The sequence below is a fragment of the Asparagus officinalis genome, chromosome 1, assembly GCF_001876935.1.
Source record: "Asparagus officinalis chromosome 1, Aspof.V1, whole genome shotgun sequence".
Lineage (NCBI taxonomy): Eukaryota > Viridiplantae > Streptophyta > Magnoliopsida > Asparagales > Asparagaceae > Asparagus > Asparagus officinalis.
The window spans coordinates 1,998,856-2,017,131 of NC_033794.1; the positions used below are offsets into that span (position 1 = coordinate 1,998,856).

Sequence of the window (18,276 nt, forward strand, 5' to 3'; positions counted from 1 at the left end):
TGGATATCTTGACGGCTACCATACTACTGAGCTTCACAAAGATAGCAGGTGTTTAATTCTTTCCCTGCAGTATTTTTATTTTTATTTTTTGATGATAAACAAAAAGTCACGGAATGAAATATCAGTTTATAGCATTCTTACGGGTTTACCCAAATTTGCAACGTCTGTCTATGCATGTATTTCCCTATTATTTTCATCCTGAAAAGAATACCGCTACGCATCCGGCAGTATTTTTGAGCTTAATTGCAAGTTAAGCACTAAATTATTATCACCGTTATAGGGATACAAACAATGGAAGTGTGAAACTACTCGGATTTTTGTCTCGATGATGATCAAAATTTTCTAAGCGAACCTCCTCATCTTCCTCACTGAAGATGCCTTCTCCTGCAATTACAGTTAAAGTTCTTATTCCAAGGCTGAATCGCACATCGGTGCAATTCCTCATAACATGCAAATGGCAGTTCTTCCTTAATAATAAAATTCGGCATAGGCATAAACTTTTCAGTTAAAAAAAATGTCATAATAGTTGTCAATCTTTAGCAACTTCAATGCAAATTGCCACCTTTAGCCCATCTTTTATCCAACAAGGATCCAATTCTCCACACATCATCATATCATCCAAGTCCACGACACGCCCTACTAGCATAATCCAATGGCTAACATTTAGTAACTAAGTACATGATTGATTTACAATAACAGTATAATATGCAATATGTTCGATTAAGTCAACTTCAAAAAAAAAAAAAAATAGAACTCGTATTTTATATACAAGCAGTACTTTCCCATGAGAAAATAGTTACAATTCACCAGGCTGAGAATAGTCACCCGGCTCTTCTTCAAGAGGCATTGACGGTGGGGTTCCAGGAGGAATGCAAGCTGCTCCCTGTTCTCCAGCACAGTTGCAGAGAGCCTCAGCGTCTCTTATGATGTCGTCAAGATTGATGCCACCACTGAGCTCGTTGATGAACTTCAAGAGAGTGTCGAAGTCCATTTGCTCACCCACAATCCTTTGCCGGTACTTCTTCAAGATAGCAACACACATGTACAAATGGAAGTGCTCTGATAGGTAGTAAGTCCATAGTACCTCCCAAAGATGCATTATTTTCTCGTACTCAAACTCCCTTAAAAACATTACAAATCAATAGGACAATCAGAGTTACATAGAGCACTTGATGTAGGACAACTTCCCCTTGGAAAATAGTATAAAATAGATGAGATAAACAAACAATTTAAAATAGATGTTAAGATTTTCTTTTAATATAAGAACTTTGATTTCAGAAGAAATTTTTATACAACCTTATCAACAAGAAGCAAAATGTTAATTAGGAACATAAAGTCCAAGCATTTGACAATCTTATCTGGACATACCTTTTAAACTGTATAAGAATCCAACGGAAACAAAAGAAGTAATTCAAGCAGTCTTTCTGTCTCAAGTAATTGTGCAATGGCTGATCTAGAAGCTCCACCAGCTGAAAAGGGCAGATGCACAACAAATTAGAGGCAAATTACACATGTTACAAACTTGCAAGTCTGAAACATTTTTAAAAATTACAATAAAACACGTGTAAGCTTATGTCAACCCTCCATACTCAACCTTAGACAATGCAAAAAGTTGGGAATGCATTCCATTTTGATCGCGATTAAAATTTGGTCCCAGACGTTCCATGAGAGCAACAAAACACCAAAATGATTCTGACTCATCTTCCATTACAAATAATATCGGTGACAGAAAATCACTCATACCCTGGAAAGCCATACTGATATCAGCCGCAAAACATAACAAAGACGTTACAAAAGACAAAATAATTCTTATAATTGGAATTTCCGTTATGTTGGCTTCTATAGATTTAAGGGCATGAAGTAAACAACAAGTCGTAGGTAAAGATTGAGAAAATGATTTATGCAAGTAGTTCATCTATATCATAATGTAGTGATACCTTGGTGCAAACAATAAAGAGAAGATAAAAGGCAGATTCTCACACTAAAAACAAGTCAATATATAAGATGGCAGATAAAACCAAAATAGGAACAAAATGACAATGCCAGATATCAATTTTCTCAAGAAAAGTAGAAGAGAAAAGGTGATATAGTACAGAGCTTACCTGACAATAACCAAGATCAAAATTGTAGAACGAGTACGTCAGCAGTATATCATGTAGACGTCTCACATGGGGATTGTCATCTCCGTCGAAATATGATACAGATCTATCAGTTCTCACCTTGAAATGAACATGACAAGGAAAAAGTCAGCAACATAAAGTAACAGACCAGTGAAGTTGCAATACTGCTTTCAGTTGGATCACAAAGAACGGTAGCGGGATTGAGATAAATCGATGCAGAAATTCTTCATTACCACATCCTTTTCAATCAGGCCTCTTCTTTCCCTGAACTTCGTAAACCTTCTCGCTTGTGCTTCGGAAATGTTCTGCACATTTGAAGAATGGTGGAAAAAGATTGTTAAATTAGTAAATATGTAAATGGACAAAGTTTCCCAAAGTACTCTACCAAGTCAAGTGCATAAATACATAAGAGGTAAAAACATAATTCTTTTTCTGCATTTCTCTGTTTCAGCCACCTAAGTAGTCCACAAAGCAAGTGTCTTTTGACCTCAAAATATCAATGGGAATAAAATGCCATCACTTTTACATGTAATTTATATCAACTATTGTATATACGTGATTACCATATTTCAACCTCATGGAAATGATAAATGAGTCTAAACATGATAAGTTGTACCAAAACCTAGAATCTATATTATTAGCTACAACTAAGTAACAAAAATAACTCAGATATACCTGTACTAAAACAGGTTATCCTAAAAACAAGATTGATTGTCAAAATTCGTTAATAGATATCTAATAAGGATCATAAATATGATTTGGAAGTGGATTATGACATGATAAAATCCAATAATCATCGGAAACAAATCAACCCAGGTTATGTCATTTCACTGTACAATGCCTGCTGACAATTTCCTGGGTGGTAAAAGGCCTGCCAAGTAACAAACAGATGTGATAAATGGAAATTATTAGAACAAATTTTTCCATTTCATTAATAACAGCAGAACAGCAGCAAGAAAAAAGAAAGAAAAGAAAAGAAAATTCGCTCCTGAAGCCAAGGTCAGGGGCTAAAGGACTGACAAGCGTTTGTAGGGAGTGACTAGTTCAAAAAATAAGCTATGATCTATTTAAAAATAGATGATACAAAATAAGACTTCCTCACCAAAAGAAATCATTTAAGGCGTAAACTCGAAATTCATAAACTTCCATGAAAACATGTAGTTTACCTAGTTCTCCATGAAATATGCTACCCTCTAGAATTTTTGGTTTGTCAACTCAAGACATACTGACGATAGATGATAGATCCTCTCTTCGTCTTAGAACTTATTAAATAAATGATCAAGCTTTTAAAGAGAAAATTCTAACTAATCAAATATTCTATGGAAACAGACCTGCCACTGGGATTTTATTGTTTCATACTCCAACTTCTTAACTGCTGCAAGATATTCCCTCTCAGCAAATGTTGAATCATATGCATAGTACCCCAACAAAAATTTCCAAATCTGCAAAACCATGACCCATTTAGCCACATGATACGTAACAATATGTACATAAGATGTAGTAAAGTACATGCTGCAGAATTACAAACCTCCTTCCGCAGACCATGTTCAACTCCTCCATAGAAAATTCTTTTCCTTAATGCCTTTGAATCAACAATTCTCCCTTCAGAGTCCAAGAAAGCTTCCCACTGTACAGCATTCATAATTAGCATTAAAAAGGGAATACAGGTGAATACCAGCTTAAAAGAGTTATTTTTGCTGCCAAAAGCATAAAAGGATTTTAATTACTACAAGAAAATATCAAATCAGGAAGACCCTTTACAGAAAAAGCAAGGATACAATGGGTACAACTACATATTTTAATCAAACTTCGATCAAAAGATCCAAAAAGCAATTTTCATACATATCTAACCAAATGCATAATGAAAAATTATCACCAAATATACATAGCGAAAAGTGGTCAGATTAATCAGTACACATTCTACTAAAAATATTCTCATTGGCCTTATAGTGCATAACTAAGTTATTCAAATTTCTCTCACCGGCATCTTGCCCTCTCTCCTTGTACAGATGATTTTGCCTATTCTTTTGCTTTATCAGTGACAAAAGTTGCGTTGCTAAGCAGAATACACTTAGGCCGTGTGCCACCATGAACCTTACACCAAGCCAGATTTAGCTCAGGGAACTATTTTCTGGTAAAATAACCAAGACCACTACTTAAACTGGTGCTTGACCGTTGAGAAAATATACAAAGTAGTTTCCGTCTCTCCAGTTGAGGTTCACACCATCGCATTCTCTAGAAGTATCCTCTTCTGTGCTGTTTGTAAAATACTGTTAATGTAGAGAACCATGGGGAACACGAGCATGTTGGGTGTTGGAACTCAACTAATAAGTCAATTATAAACTAAACTTAGTTTATGTTCCATTACAATTTTTATTTGGTCAAATTATTTTGAGTGAGGCAACTCCTAGCTGTTGTTATATGGCAGTATTGAAGGGCGCAAATTGCTGGTTTGGACAGAATATGGAGAGTGCAGGACTCATTATAGATAACTACAAAGGCTCAGGTATCTAACATCTTCATAGGTAGGGACAGCTGCAATGTAACTAAGAAGTAAGAAGTGATCATAGAGTGAGAAATCTAACTAAAGCAAAAGCCAGATGTGATGAATATATGAAATTAGATACTATACAAAGATAGGGCAAGTCGAATCATGTCAAATTTATCTCCGAAGATGTTAAATTTTTTAAGTGTACCTCATTAAAGCATATCTCATAGATTTGTACACTAAAAGATCTTGAAATTAACTTAAAATTCTAAAGAAAAGCATCCTATATTGGATCGGGCGAATTCAATGACATTTTTTTCCTTCTCGTTTAGTCATTTTGATTGGACTCTATAGATTAAGGTGTTGAAAATGTGATTTGACAGTTATTCGTGACGAATAGAATGTTCATGTTGCAGGCTTCTGAATTCAGATGTTGCAGGCTTCTGAATTCAGATATTCCATTGCATCTCAATTCATGGTCCCTTTTTTTATCTTCTTTCCTATTTTCTTCTTCCCATATCCTAGTTCTTTGTCCATCCAACTCCAACAATCTTTTTTCTATGAATTATATTAGTTTAGTATATATTCACCTTCATATTTTTGTCACAAAGTCCAGCTTGGCATCCTAAAAGTTTGCTTCTTCTGTGTTCATTTCTTGGCAGTTACTCAGGGACTAGAACTTTGAACGGAATGGTCTGTGCTATTTAAGTTGATTTTAAAAATTTGTCCATATATGAAAGGGATATTGAGAGTTTAATCACAAATACAGATCACATAATGGCAGGATTAACTGAAAACTGAAAAATGCATTGGACATAACACTTTAAATAATTCCTAATATCGCAGGGTTTCAAGCCATATGTCATCTGTAAAACTCATGGTTATACATTATTCACGGCAATAAAAAGGTAGCCCTTTTAAACTATACTCGAAGAGATGTAGTCAGTAATTTCATAGAAATTCCTGAGGCTATGTAGTTACTAATTTAATAAGACAGCTGAATATGAAGAGAAATTCACATGAAACATTTTTATGGCAGCAACCAATTCTCCCATAGAAGTGCCAGCTTCATAAAAGTTTTGGAATAATATTCAATAGACAGTTTCAATGTTCAGCAAGACGCAAACTGGCAATAATAAACACAATGTTTTCAGAAATTTGCAACTTCAAGATATTAAAAATAGCTAATTGATAAGAGACATATGACATGTAGAAGAGCACTGATATGCTTTATTACCTTTGAATGAACGTTTAAATTTTAGAGAGAAATGAATATGAAACCATACCTCTTCAACTCCCAAAGGTCGCTGCCTTGGTTTTCCCCACACTAGATTTAGCTCATCAGACTGTCAACAAGCGGAATATGTTAGTTATTTGTACTTACTGTAACTATCCTACGATACATCATCTGTTAATTATCTTTTGCAAGAAAACATAAGACAACTTTTATTAACCGGATTTATATTTGTGGCAGAACATATAGAAAAGTCCTCTGGAGATCAACATGAGAGGGGTGAAGGAAATATAGTAGTGCTTAAGCTATGAGAAATTTAACTCTATCAAAACCTTGTAGTCAAAGATAGTTAAAACATGAGTACATATAATGAATTTTCTTCTAAAAGACTCGTAAGCACCAAGTTTTCTATCTACAACAACCAGTACCAGTTATACAACATAAACATTCACTGCATGCAACTAATTTTCACATCATTCCAGGGAAATTATTTTGCTGCCTGAAACAAGTCTCAACAAAAAATTTCAGTTACGGATGAGACTATAAAAGGTCCATCGTTTCCAACTTTGAGAAACTAGATATCTTAAGATGCGAACAAATTATGAGTAGAGCTTCATGTCCTTAGGTCAATATGGGTTAGAAAAACAATATACTACTTCAATGACGAAAAGAATCAAAGATGTACCAAGATATGAAAATAAGGACAGCACTCCGAAAATTTTACTGAACATGAAAATTATCTCTACCAAACTGTTAAAAAACACACATGAGGTTACCTTCAAAGTATCTGAATTCTCCAATTTTTCTTCAGGAGTTGCTTTTGTGTCATTTGGTGGACTAACAATTTCATTCATCTGAACTGAATCCTTCTTTTGCTTTCTCTCGTAAGCATTGAATCCATTGTTTTGACTTTCACGAAAAATTTGTGATGTGGTTTCCCGAGCAAATCTGGTAAGCAGCGAAAATTTCTCCAAGACCTGAAGCGAGATGTCATGAGCAGGATCATGAACTCTATGCTTGTGTCTCCCAGTATAATCCAAACTACTGGAACCCTCATCATAGCTGGTATCATCAGGCCTCCGGGAGTCAAGTGAAGATACTGAATTAGTTAAATTTTGCAAAGATGCCCCATTTGCAATACCAAGAGCCCCAGGCAAATCCAGATATGATAGACTTCTCTGCAATATAAATAGAAGCAGCAGAAAATTAACAAATAAATAATAGGTTACCTTTCTTCATAGCATTTTTCTTGTTCTCTTACACTAACTTAAGATGGACTTCTAGAAAATCATTAATATTACCAACGTGCAGCCATAAATAGAGAGGACCCAGAGGAGATAGAGATATATTGTAATCAAGCATGAAATATCTTATATTGTAATCAAGCATGAAATATCTCAATAAAAACAAGAATTATAAGCAACTATTTTCATGAAATGATCATCATATAATCAAGCATGAAATATCTCAATAAAAACAAGAATTATAAGCAACTATTTTCATGAAATGATCATCATATATGTACACTGACAACAAAGAAGAAGCAGTATAAGCAACTATTTTCATGAAATGATCATCATATATGTACACTGACAACAAAGAAGAAGCAGGTACTTTAGCATAAAAAATACTTCATTCCCCTCATAGTACTTGCACCAGTGAAACTTAAGCATGGCATAAATGATGAACAAGTATAAAACAATCATTTTAAGAATGAGGCAAGGTTAAATATCAATGTGACAGAGGTAACTAACTTCAAACAACTAAATGGCTGCTATAAACAGAAGGCAGAAGTCCTAGCGAAATCAGAAGTGCAGAAGCATTATACATCTTATTCAGCCTCTTCCAAATATGAATACACATGTGCCTAATTATGAAAAGGATGCTATTGTACACAACTCTACATAGACTAAACAAATTCTCTCTTAATTATAAAGCCATAATGACATATGAAAAACTACAGTAAAAGTATGCACCTGAAGAGGATCCTGAAAATTGTTCACAAGAAAGACATTTGCATCATCTGCCGACCTGAAAAGACCATTCTTAATAAGATTTGATAATAACTACCCTCTTGCATCATCCGAAAGAAAAGTTACAGGGACCGAAGGATTAGGGATTTGGCAGTATATGATGACTTTGAACTTATCGGGGCATGCATGTCTACGGAGTATGGACCTAAGGTCTAATACATATCTAAGAATTTCATATCATAATTTACAGACTGTTTCCTATGGTTAGTATTATTGTAGTTGGGAGCGAGGAGGTTAGAGAGCTATAAGATACAAGAAAAAAAAGGAAAACCAACCTGACAATAAGAACATGCTGCTTTAACATTGCAAGAAATTCTCGAACCCCTCCATTGTAGAAATAAAGCGGAGGATATGCTAGACCTGAATTTTTTTTTAATACCAAGTTAGTAAGAGATGTAAGGGAACGACTCTATTCAGTAGAGGGAATGTATCTAATGGACACATCATATCATTCACCCTAGTGGACAAAAAAGAAACTGACACACCTTGGCTAACTACTTAGAAAGATATAAATGCCTACCATGTCGTGGTTATGCATCTGATACAATGATAGTGCTGAGAAACAGTCCCAAAAAGAAGTCTTGGGAAGTGTATTATTATCATGGTCAAGGTTTTTCATGTGGTATGCTGGAACTCATAAGGAGCATAACAAATAACCAGCAAGCCTGGCGTCGTAATACTTCTGATAGCCAAAGTGCTACACTTACATGCATTGATTAATTACAATACACTGTTTAGCTTTAGAAAGTCGAAATTACAATGATAGTGCTGAGAAACAATCCCAAAAAGAAGTCTTGGGAAGTGTACTATTATCATTGTCAAGGGTTTTCATGTGGTATGCTGGAACTCATAAGGAGCATAACAAATAACCAGCAAGCCTGGCGTCGTAATACTTCTAATAGCCAAAGTGCTACACTTACATGCATTGATTAATTACAATACACTGTTTAGCTTTAGAAAGTCGAAATAGCTGAAAGGAACATAAACCTGTGTGAGACTCAGAAATGCCATTGAAAAGGTGGTAAATGAAGTTCCATGGAAGTTCGTACTTTGTACCATATGTAACCTGATGCATATGTTTCTCAGCAAGCTTTTCATCTTAACACGCCTAACAGCCAATAAAAAATTATTCTAGTTTTTTCAGTCCTAGAAGTAATATTATTTCATATTCTTCACACTTTCATGTACATTTGTTTATAAGAAAAGTAGGCAGCTCGGCATACAAGTACAAACAAGAGGAACAAACAAAAAGTAAGACTACACCACCATCAGACGTGAAACAGAGAAATCAACCTAAACTCATACGACACTGCTTGAAATCAACACCATGCCATCAACCTAGTCAAAGAATCATATGATCTACCTGAGGTTCTACGGAAAAGGATAAAACTGGTATGATACAATGTCCCGTGATCCCTAGAGCTACTAGGCAGTAGAATATTCCGCCCTACCCTTTGCAAAGACGCATTATCCACACGCCTATCCTCGTATGCTCACATAACTTTCCTCCAATACAACAGCTACAGAGGAAAGAGACACCTTCCTCTCCAATAAACAACCTGAGCAGTGCATAACAGTAGTTGATTCCTCCGTAACTATTGTTGGTCTTATAGTTGCAAGTGCCAATTCTTACTTTTTCTACTAAGTTAATAGGATGTAAAAAAAATTATGGTCAAATTGTTCAGAAATGAGAGATTGTTTATGGTGATATAAACATCAAACGAAGAGTCCATCAGTAAAATCCTACTCCAAATACTTATCTATCTCAAAGAGGCATGGGTCCAAGAGAATACTTCCAGCAACAGGAAATAATGATATGATAAATGAGATCATTTTACCTGATGATAGGACGATAATTATGTATTGCCAGCCAAACGGAGGTGTATGCCTACGGACTGAACGTATATCACTTAAAGGCACATCTTTTATGGTGTATAGGTTTCTATCTGCAAAACAATTTCACATTACAAACTATTATGAGCACAGACATATAGAATTATATTATACGATTAAAAATACAAAGAAATAATATCAAATGCCCAAACCTTTCGCTAGGGTGCTCGGATTTGAGCTGCGTCCAAATGAATCAACCCTATCATAACTAGGCTTATAAGGTATCCATGTCTGCAAATTGCAAAAACTTCATTAGGTAAAAATATCAACTACTGCTTAACACAAGGTCTGAACATTAATGTTAGAGAAGTAATCTCAAGCTACAAAAGATGACTGAAATTTTCAATAGGACAAATGAAACAAAGCTCCCTTAGAAACTCTAGAAAATTCTCACAAATTTTACAAAATCTAGAACCCCTGATTTGCAGAAACTATACCAATTTTTTTTTTCGAATCCATCAGAAACCCCTAATCTGCAGAACAGTTCTCGCAAATTTCACAAAACCCCTTCATCAAAAATCTGATCGCAGAAACTTGCAAAACGTTATTTCATTAAAAAAAAAGTACCATTTTTCACGAGAATTGCATAATTAACACCAAATCAATCCAATCGAAACCCTAATTTCACAAAAAAAACCAGAAATTACCAAGAACACGAGAGATCCTTGCTTGACGAGGCGCAATCGACCACTGATCCGCTCAGTCGCCATCTGCGTCGGATGGATCGCAACATTATCCTTCGAATAGACAACCTCGAACTCAGCGCTCTCATCAAATCCACTCATCTCGCCCGAATCCAACCGAACGCTGCTGCTCAAACCCTAGATCCACAAACACAACGAGTTATCGCCGACGAGTTCGATCAATTCGATCGATCGAGATCGGAGAGGAGGTAGGGTTAGGGCTTACCTGGAATTGAGAGGCGGCGTAGTCGGAGTCATCGGAGAGATCGTGCTGCTCCGATTCCGATCCTTCTTCTTCTTTGATAAGCATCGCGCGAGATTTTTTCTGAGGAAAGAGGGAAATAACGAAGATACGAGATTGGGCTGCAATTTGCAATTTATTTATTTATTTATATTTATAATAGGATGGTAATACTTGGAGATTAAGGAATAGCGTGACGCGGTAATGAAGTCATTCTTTTTTCTTTTCTTTTCTTTTTTTAGGAATTCTTTTTTAAAATTTCACTCACATTCCAAAAATGAAAATATCCATAGTGAATCCTTTCATAACCCAGTTTTAGTAGTTATAATAATGTCCAATTTGATGTAATTAGGGTCTTTTTTGATGTTTGGAAGAGTATTGGTTATTTATGACATCAAAGGGAAAATGATTGTCCATCTCATCATTTTTTATTTGAGTATTTACATTGTTTGGTTGATTTTCACTATAAATTCTATAATAGTAGTATTACATTGTTTGGGCGCATCTTATGATCTTGTAAAGTGATAGTTATATGAACCCATTCAAACAGAATAGTAAGATTACATCTGTGGAACCCAAAAGCAAAATATCTTAAGTTTGTGCATTCATTAGTAACCACTTAACTTGAAAAAAATAACCAAAACTCCCAAAAGTTTTGAGCTTCTCAAAAAAAAACCTTCAACTTTCAATCTTTTTTCCAAAAAATCACCCTCAACTGTCAACATTTTTTGAACCCCCCAGCCCCCGGACCTCCAAAATAGGGTTAATTGTAATTTTCATATGGATGGTAAAATTATGCAAAAAAGATATTTTTGTCAGTGAAAATTATGGTCACACTTTTAGAGGTTTCGATAAAGCATGGAAAGTTGAACTGAGTTTTCTAAGAATTACAAAACTTTAGGGGGTTGCTATCATTTTGAAAGTTAAGGTGGGTTATTTAAGAAACACCCAATATTAAGGGCTAAATATCAGAACCCTCGATTGGGTCATTTAAGAATCACAAAACTTTAGAGAGTTCATTAATATATTTGTTTTATCTGAAATGTTTGGATTGGAACTCTTGATCAGTAGAACTAGTCTTGAATTCATTAATCTAAATATTGAAATAATTTATATATCTATGATCAACATATATCTAGATATTTCAGATACAGAGCCGAATATTTCTCTACAAAACCATATCCGTAATAATATCTTATTAGTTATAGATTTGAGTAACTATATATATATATATCCTAACGAATACAGATACAGTTTACCACCTGATGCACATCTTAGAAAGATGGATAGATCAGACCCACCATCGAGACAAAACTGACAGAGAGGCTATGATAGTCCTCTTAGAGTATGTATGAGTACTTATATATGGGTTTAGGATGTGTTATTTGGGCTTTAATTTGTTAGCATAGTTTTTTGGATTAAGTATGATTTAGAACATGAGAACCATACTGGAACCTCCCCAACCATCTGGTCACCCGCTGTGGGTGGGAGTGTCTAAAACTAAACAGAATAAAATTTTGAGTTTGCAAAAAGAAGAAAAAAAAGTTCAAGAGTAAAGTTTAGTATTAATGGCTGGTTAGGTGTTGCTAGAGATTATAATAAGTTGCCTTCATATTTTGGGCCATGCATACATCACGTGCACTTGAATACTAGCTACTTCGTAGAAACGACTTATATAAGCTATTGAAAATAGTTATTTGCTAATCATATATCAAAAACTTCCTTCAAAAGTAGCTTAATTATGTATTTGGTAAAACCGTGGTTAAAGATCTTTGTCAAAAGATAAATATCATGTATGGTATATAAAAGCATCACGAGGTTGCTTCTAAAAGCACCCCCATAAGAAGCAAAAGCAATTTCAATAAGCATGCTAAAAGATTTTCATCAAACATCATCATTGATTGCTTCTAAGAAAAGAGGCAGAAGCAACCCAAAAAATATTGATTTGAACTGTAAGATTGTAACTATTTATTCTTGCATTTGGGATGATTACAATATTAGCTGCTTATGTTTTATGCATTCTACCTGTTGAAAACTAAGATCGTAGCGATTGATGGATTTTGTGATTTAATTTGGTAACGTCATTATGTGGATAAATAAATTACTTAGTGCTGAAGTATACAGAATGGCCCTCAGATCCTTCGTCCATGCTGGTCGACCGTGGTGGGGCATTTGTTTTCTACCTATTATTAATTGTTGTGCGTTTCTCAGAAAGCATAAATGACAGCATCATGTTTGGTTTAAACGTGAATTTATTATATTTTTAAACATTGGTCATTAATAATTCTCAATGGAACCTGTGATTTCTTATCAATATTTAGATTATAAATCAGTAAATAATTGACAAACGATCAAGGACTATATTAGAAAGAATACTAGAGTGTACTTCTTTTCGAGTTCGAGATGGAATATGATCGAAGAAAACACGTGCACTTTAATAAATATGTTTACAAACTGTTTATGTTAGAAAATTGATCGCATGGGTTGGTAGATATTTAAAGAAGTTTAGAGCCCCTTGATCTTCCTTGATAGTCAGGGGCGTAGCCAGAGCTTGCTTGCCATGGGCAAGAAACTCCGCCTCTCCCACGACCTCTCCCTCCTCCCCTCGCTTCCCCTCCTCTCCCCCCACTTCACCTCCCTCTCCCAGAGATCCAACCTCCTCTCCCTCCTCTTCCACGACCTCCATCTCAACAATCCCCACCATCCTCCCTCTTCCACGCCTCCCTCTTCTCCCTCACGACATACTCGTAGACCACCTTTATCTTTCGCCCAGGGCAAAAAATAATCCTGGCTACGTCATTGTAATGATAGTTGATCAGTCAGGAGGAAGTAGATTAATGCACATGAAACACACGTTAGAAGGTCGGAGTTTGTTGCTCAGGCGTGCCCTCCGACTTTCAAATGAGTGATAGATTAAGCAAATTCGCAGAATCTATATTCAAAGAGTAATTTAGTGACACGTATTTGGGTCTTGCTGACTAGTTTGTTATTTTCTATGTTTTTTTTTTAATTCCTACTAGTAAGTAGGGAGTTGTTAGTGATTTTTTCTTTTATGCTCGTCACCACATTTCAGTTAGTGCAAGACGTGGGCTGAAATTCTGCTCTGTAAGGCTATAATAGTCGAAACCGTCTCTCAATGAATGTGTGTGTCATTCTCCCAATTTGTTAAAATCATTCGATCCTTTGATTCTTAACATTTAGTAGTTTTTTTGACATATATTCGAATAGTGGAGATTGTTTACTATTTATAGAGGGTTGGTAGGGGCAAATCAGTAATTTAACCGAGTCAGTGTAGTTGGCTAGTCGGACCGCACTTTATAAATGTCAGCAACGATAGCGACAGAACGAGTTAAATACTAACGCGATCCAAAAAATCATAACTTCGGTCCAAGGAGTCATAATGACTCTCTGACTCAACATTAAATACGATGATAATCGAGCTGCGAAGTACGATTGTTGAAGCTGACAGATCGTCTTGTCATTCGAGATATAGTGAGGGCCCTAATGGAACATGCCTTTCATCTCGGACTTAGTCTTTTTTAGCGCATCCCAGCTTGAAGATGTCTTTTGTCTCAGATTTGGATCGCCAGATGGGCCGGTGATGCTCACACCCGAATCGAGCTTTCGAATTAGTAGGACTTGGCTATTTAATTATGATACATGGCCGACCTTTCATAGTTCGTTAAACTTGGTAATTCTCATGATACAACAGATGCATATACATATGCTTAAATAGGCGGTCATAGGTCTGGTTTGAAGGCAGATATAAATTCACTGGGTTTATACGAAGACGAACCCATCATATTGTCCAAAATTTACCTGAGTATACCGGTTTTCCAAATTATCAAATGGTATGCGCAAAAGAACATGCCAGATAAATAAAAGTAATTTCTATCGTTCATCAAATCCGTTGTAGTCTAGTTGGTTAGGATACTCGGCTCTCACCCGAGAGACCCGGGTTCAAGTCCCGGCAACGGAAAGGTATTGTATTTTATATTCTTAAAATTTTTGCTTAATTTTGTTATCGGGAGGAATTTTCTTACTAAAATAAAATAATAAAAGAAGTTAATGAAATTTTATGATGTTTGACAATAAACTTTGACGTGTTATACAATAGTTGAATAAATCACCCCATTTATTGAACCTCAAAAGCAAACTTTTTTTAAAATTAGAAAAGTTATAATAATAGATCTCGTGAATAATGGATATATCATATAAAAGATATAGACAAGCATTTGGAGTGTCCGTGGACCCATAAGTTAGATCCATGAGAATTTTTCTAATTCATTCATTTCGATGGAAAAATAGGAAGATACTAAATAAATTTGTGAAGCCTCATGAATTTTTTTTTTCTTTCAGCGGACTTAGTTTGAATGATCTCTAAGCCTGATCATGGTTTATCCAATATAGTAAGAGTCAGTATTATTATTTTATTGTGGTATTTGTGATTATTACTGATTAGTTTTTTTTTTAATTTTCTCAAAACATTGAGTTTGCGAATAGTAATGATGGTTAGTGCGTGCGTGTTGTATTTTTCTTCAACTGATCTTTATAGTCTGCTTTTATGCGAATAGTACGTAATTTCGATCGAGGTCTGCTTTGTTTTTACGGGTTGTTTTGTTTACTAGCGTTTCCTTTTTCTCTCAAACCTTTATGCAAAAATGTAAGGGGTTGCACAAAAATGACGTAAAGTTTCTGTCTTGAACATTCTGCTTGCAATTAATTGTCCATTTTCTACTACTCATCAACTTAAGTGACATGCTTTTGTTGAGTAATTCCTCAGGGGCTTCAAATTTTCTATCAAATTTTGTTCTTAGTGCAGGCATTCAGTGTATTATCTTCGTTTACCTATTTTTCCAGCGTGGGCTATTACCCAAAATGAGAATGGAAAGAGGGAAAACTAAAGCTGATACAGACGGATGAATTTAATTTACACAGAAATATCAGTGCATGTCTGAAACTGCAGTACCTCATTTGTTGGTCATTCCCTCCAAAGGGCATGATCAAGATCTCCTCTGCATGGTTGGAGGAGAATTCAGGTTGAATGTGATTCTTTAAATCCTGTTCAAATGCTTCATGATGCTATACGTATCCCTCAACATCTGATTTAGTTGGTGGGTGTTTGTTGGCATGTGTTCAAACATCGCGAAGCTCTATCCGCGCAACATATCAGAAGATCTGGTAGCAGCTGCGTGCATCGTATAACTCAGCTTCATCTCATATACCAATGTATCTTTCTATCGGATCTAGACGATTTAATTGATTTCGTCTCTGGGACTCACTTTTTATTCCAAAATCATAATAATATACAAAACTAGATGTACGCTTGGATCATTGAGTGGTGGGGTGTTCTACTCTCGAACAATAAGATCTAATTACGAGGAGACTTTATGTCGTGCAACCGAGTCGTTGTAGTATAGTGGTGAGTATTCCCGCCTGTCACGCGGGTGACCCGGGTTCGATCCCCGGCAACGGCGATATTTTTTTTATGCAGGTTAATACGCATTTGCAGCTCTTCATATCAATTTTTACAAGTTAACACCTCCAATTTAGAGATCAGCATCCGTTTAGTTTTTCTTGTATGAAAAATATGAATTAAACTGCCAACACAAATTAATTATCCATGTAGTACTCAGCCAAAAAAAAAAAGATACTTAATTCAATTGTAAGCACATAGTAACAGTCCTAAAAATGAATAAATGGAAATGTGAGAGGAATGTGAGAGGAAATATAGAAAAGAGAAAGGAAGCTTACTATATATGGAAATGTGAGAGGAATAGCAAGCTATCTCTCCTAGTTACTGTGGAGAAATCAGGAAAAGAATCAGAAAAACCAGAAAAACTGGCATAAGTCGACTCATGCACTGTGCACGAGTCGACTTACGATCTGCAGCCGAATTGTGATTTTAGCCTCTGTCAAGTCGACTTAGCATGACTGTTAAGTCGACTTATGGCAAGTCGACTTAACAGTCTGTTAAGTCGACTTATGAAGTGTTCTCCAGTTGTTGATTTTCTCTCTGTCAAGTCGACTTGTGAGCTCTGTTAAGTCGACTTACGACGGGTTTTTTGCATACGTAGGTTTCCTATTTGCAGTCTGATTGGGGTTTTGTTTTGGTATAAATAGGGAAACGATTTGTGAGGTTAAAATATCAGAGATTGAGGAATCTTTTGAGCATTGTGAGAGGGAGATATTGTGAGCAAGGTGAGATCTTTGGTTGAGGGTTAGTTTGAGAGAATTTGTGTGATTGTAACCCTTTGTACTCTCCTTGATTTAGTGAAATCTCCCCATCCTCTCCCCGTGGACGTAGGCAAATTGCCGAACCACGTATATCTCTGTGTTTGGATTGATTTGGCTTTATTGGTTGGATTTGTGCAAGAGTTTGTCTTTCTTCTACTCGTGATCACAGGTTCGTTGTGAGTTCGTGCAAGGCTTCCGCAAAGGCGCGCGACAAGTGGTATCAGAGCTCAGATTCAGATCTAGGGTTTTGGATTAGGTGGAGGAAGATTCAGTTTGAAGCTTGGTTCTTGGAGTTCTAGGCTTTGGTGGAGTTAGGGTTTGAAGTTGCCGTTGAAGATCTCGCTTTCCTCGTGTGGTTAGGAGTTCTATTTGGAATCCAATCTAGGGTTCAGTTGGGTAATTTCTTATTCTTTCAAAGTTTGGATCTTTCTCTACAATTTGGAAGTTGTGATTATGGGTGAAGTAATTGGTGAAAGCAGCAAGATGACAGGCACAGTTCAAGTGGGTTTTCAGAACACTAAGATTAGTGTTGTGAAATATGACGGCAAGATCAATTTTGGTTTGTGGATGAGCGACGTACAGGATGCGCTCAATGCTCAAAATCTGGAGGAGACCATCATGGTCGATGTGAGGCCACCTAAGTATGAAGAAGCGATATGGGAAAAGATGAATCGAAATGCTTGCGGGGTGATCAGGTCCTGTTTGGAACAGGAGCTGAAATACGATGTGATTGGGGTGACGTCTGCGATGAAGATGTGGGAAATTCTCAACAATAAGTACCTTACGAAGAGTGTTGAGAACCGGTTGCACTTGCTGCGAAGGTTATTCAGATTCCAGATGTCCAGAGGTACCTCGCTTGCGGCTCATGTGAACAACTACACTAAGTTGTTGTCGGACTTGGCGAACGTGGATGAGAAGATCACAGATGAGTACAAGGCTATTATTCTTTTGGGCTCCTTACCGGATGAGGAGTATGATACCTTCGTGCTTACGTTGCTGAACGGGAGATCTTCTATCACTTATAGTGAAGTGACTAACGCATTGACGAACTATGATTTGAGGAGGAAGGATAAGGAGACTTCCCGCGCTAGTACTTCAGGAGAGGCCTTGTCGGCGAGAGGTAGAAGCTCATATCAGAAAGGTGGAAACAGAGGGAGGTCAAAGTCAAGAGGTCGTCACCAGCTTGGAAAGAATCAATGTGCATTCTGCAAGGAGCAGGGACATTGGAAAAGAGATTGCCCGAAAGTCAAAGAAAAGGAGAATAGCAAGAATAAGGGCCCGAAGGCCAATGAGGTGAATGTTGCGAAAGGCGATGATTCCGATGATTCGAGCTTTTCTCTTTTGATT

The 18,276-nt window shown here is 36.2% G+C and overlaps 1 protein-coding gene and 2 non-coding genes across 3 annotated transcripts; 2 read left to right on the top strand and 1 right to left on the bottom strand.

Moving 5' to 3' along the window:
• Positions 641-10,827, bottom strand: LOC109845842 (TBC1 domain family member 15). The gene is made up of 15 exons (XM_020415108.1): positions 10,678-10,827; positions 10,416-10,589; positions 9,921-9,999; positions 9,714-9,821; positions 8,151-8,235; positions 7,819-7,873; positions 6,619-7,020; positions 5,895-5,954; positions 3,649-3,747; positions 3,452-3,562; positions 2,354-2,425; positions 2,103-2,219; positions 1,595-1,744; positions 1,369-1,469; positions 641-1,121 (listed from the first exon to the last, which is right to left on the bottom strand). Exons 1-15 carry the CDS (start codon positions 10,759-10,761, stop codon positions 797-799), a joined length of 2,022 nt encoding a protein of 673 aa, XP_020270697.1. The 5' UTR covers positions 10,762-10,827; the 3' UTR covers positions 641-796.
• Positions 14,599-14,671, top strand: TRNAE-CUC. The gene has a single exon. It is a non-coding gene; the product is annotated as a tRNA-Glu (tRNA).
• Positions 16,098-16,169, top strand: TRNAD-GUC. The gene has a single exon. It is a non-coding gene; the product is annotated as a tRNA-Asp (tRNA).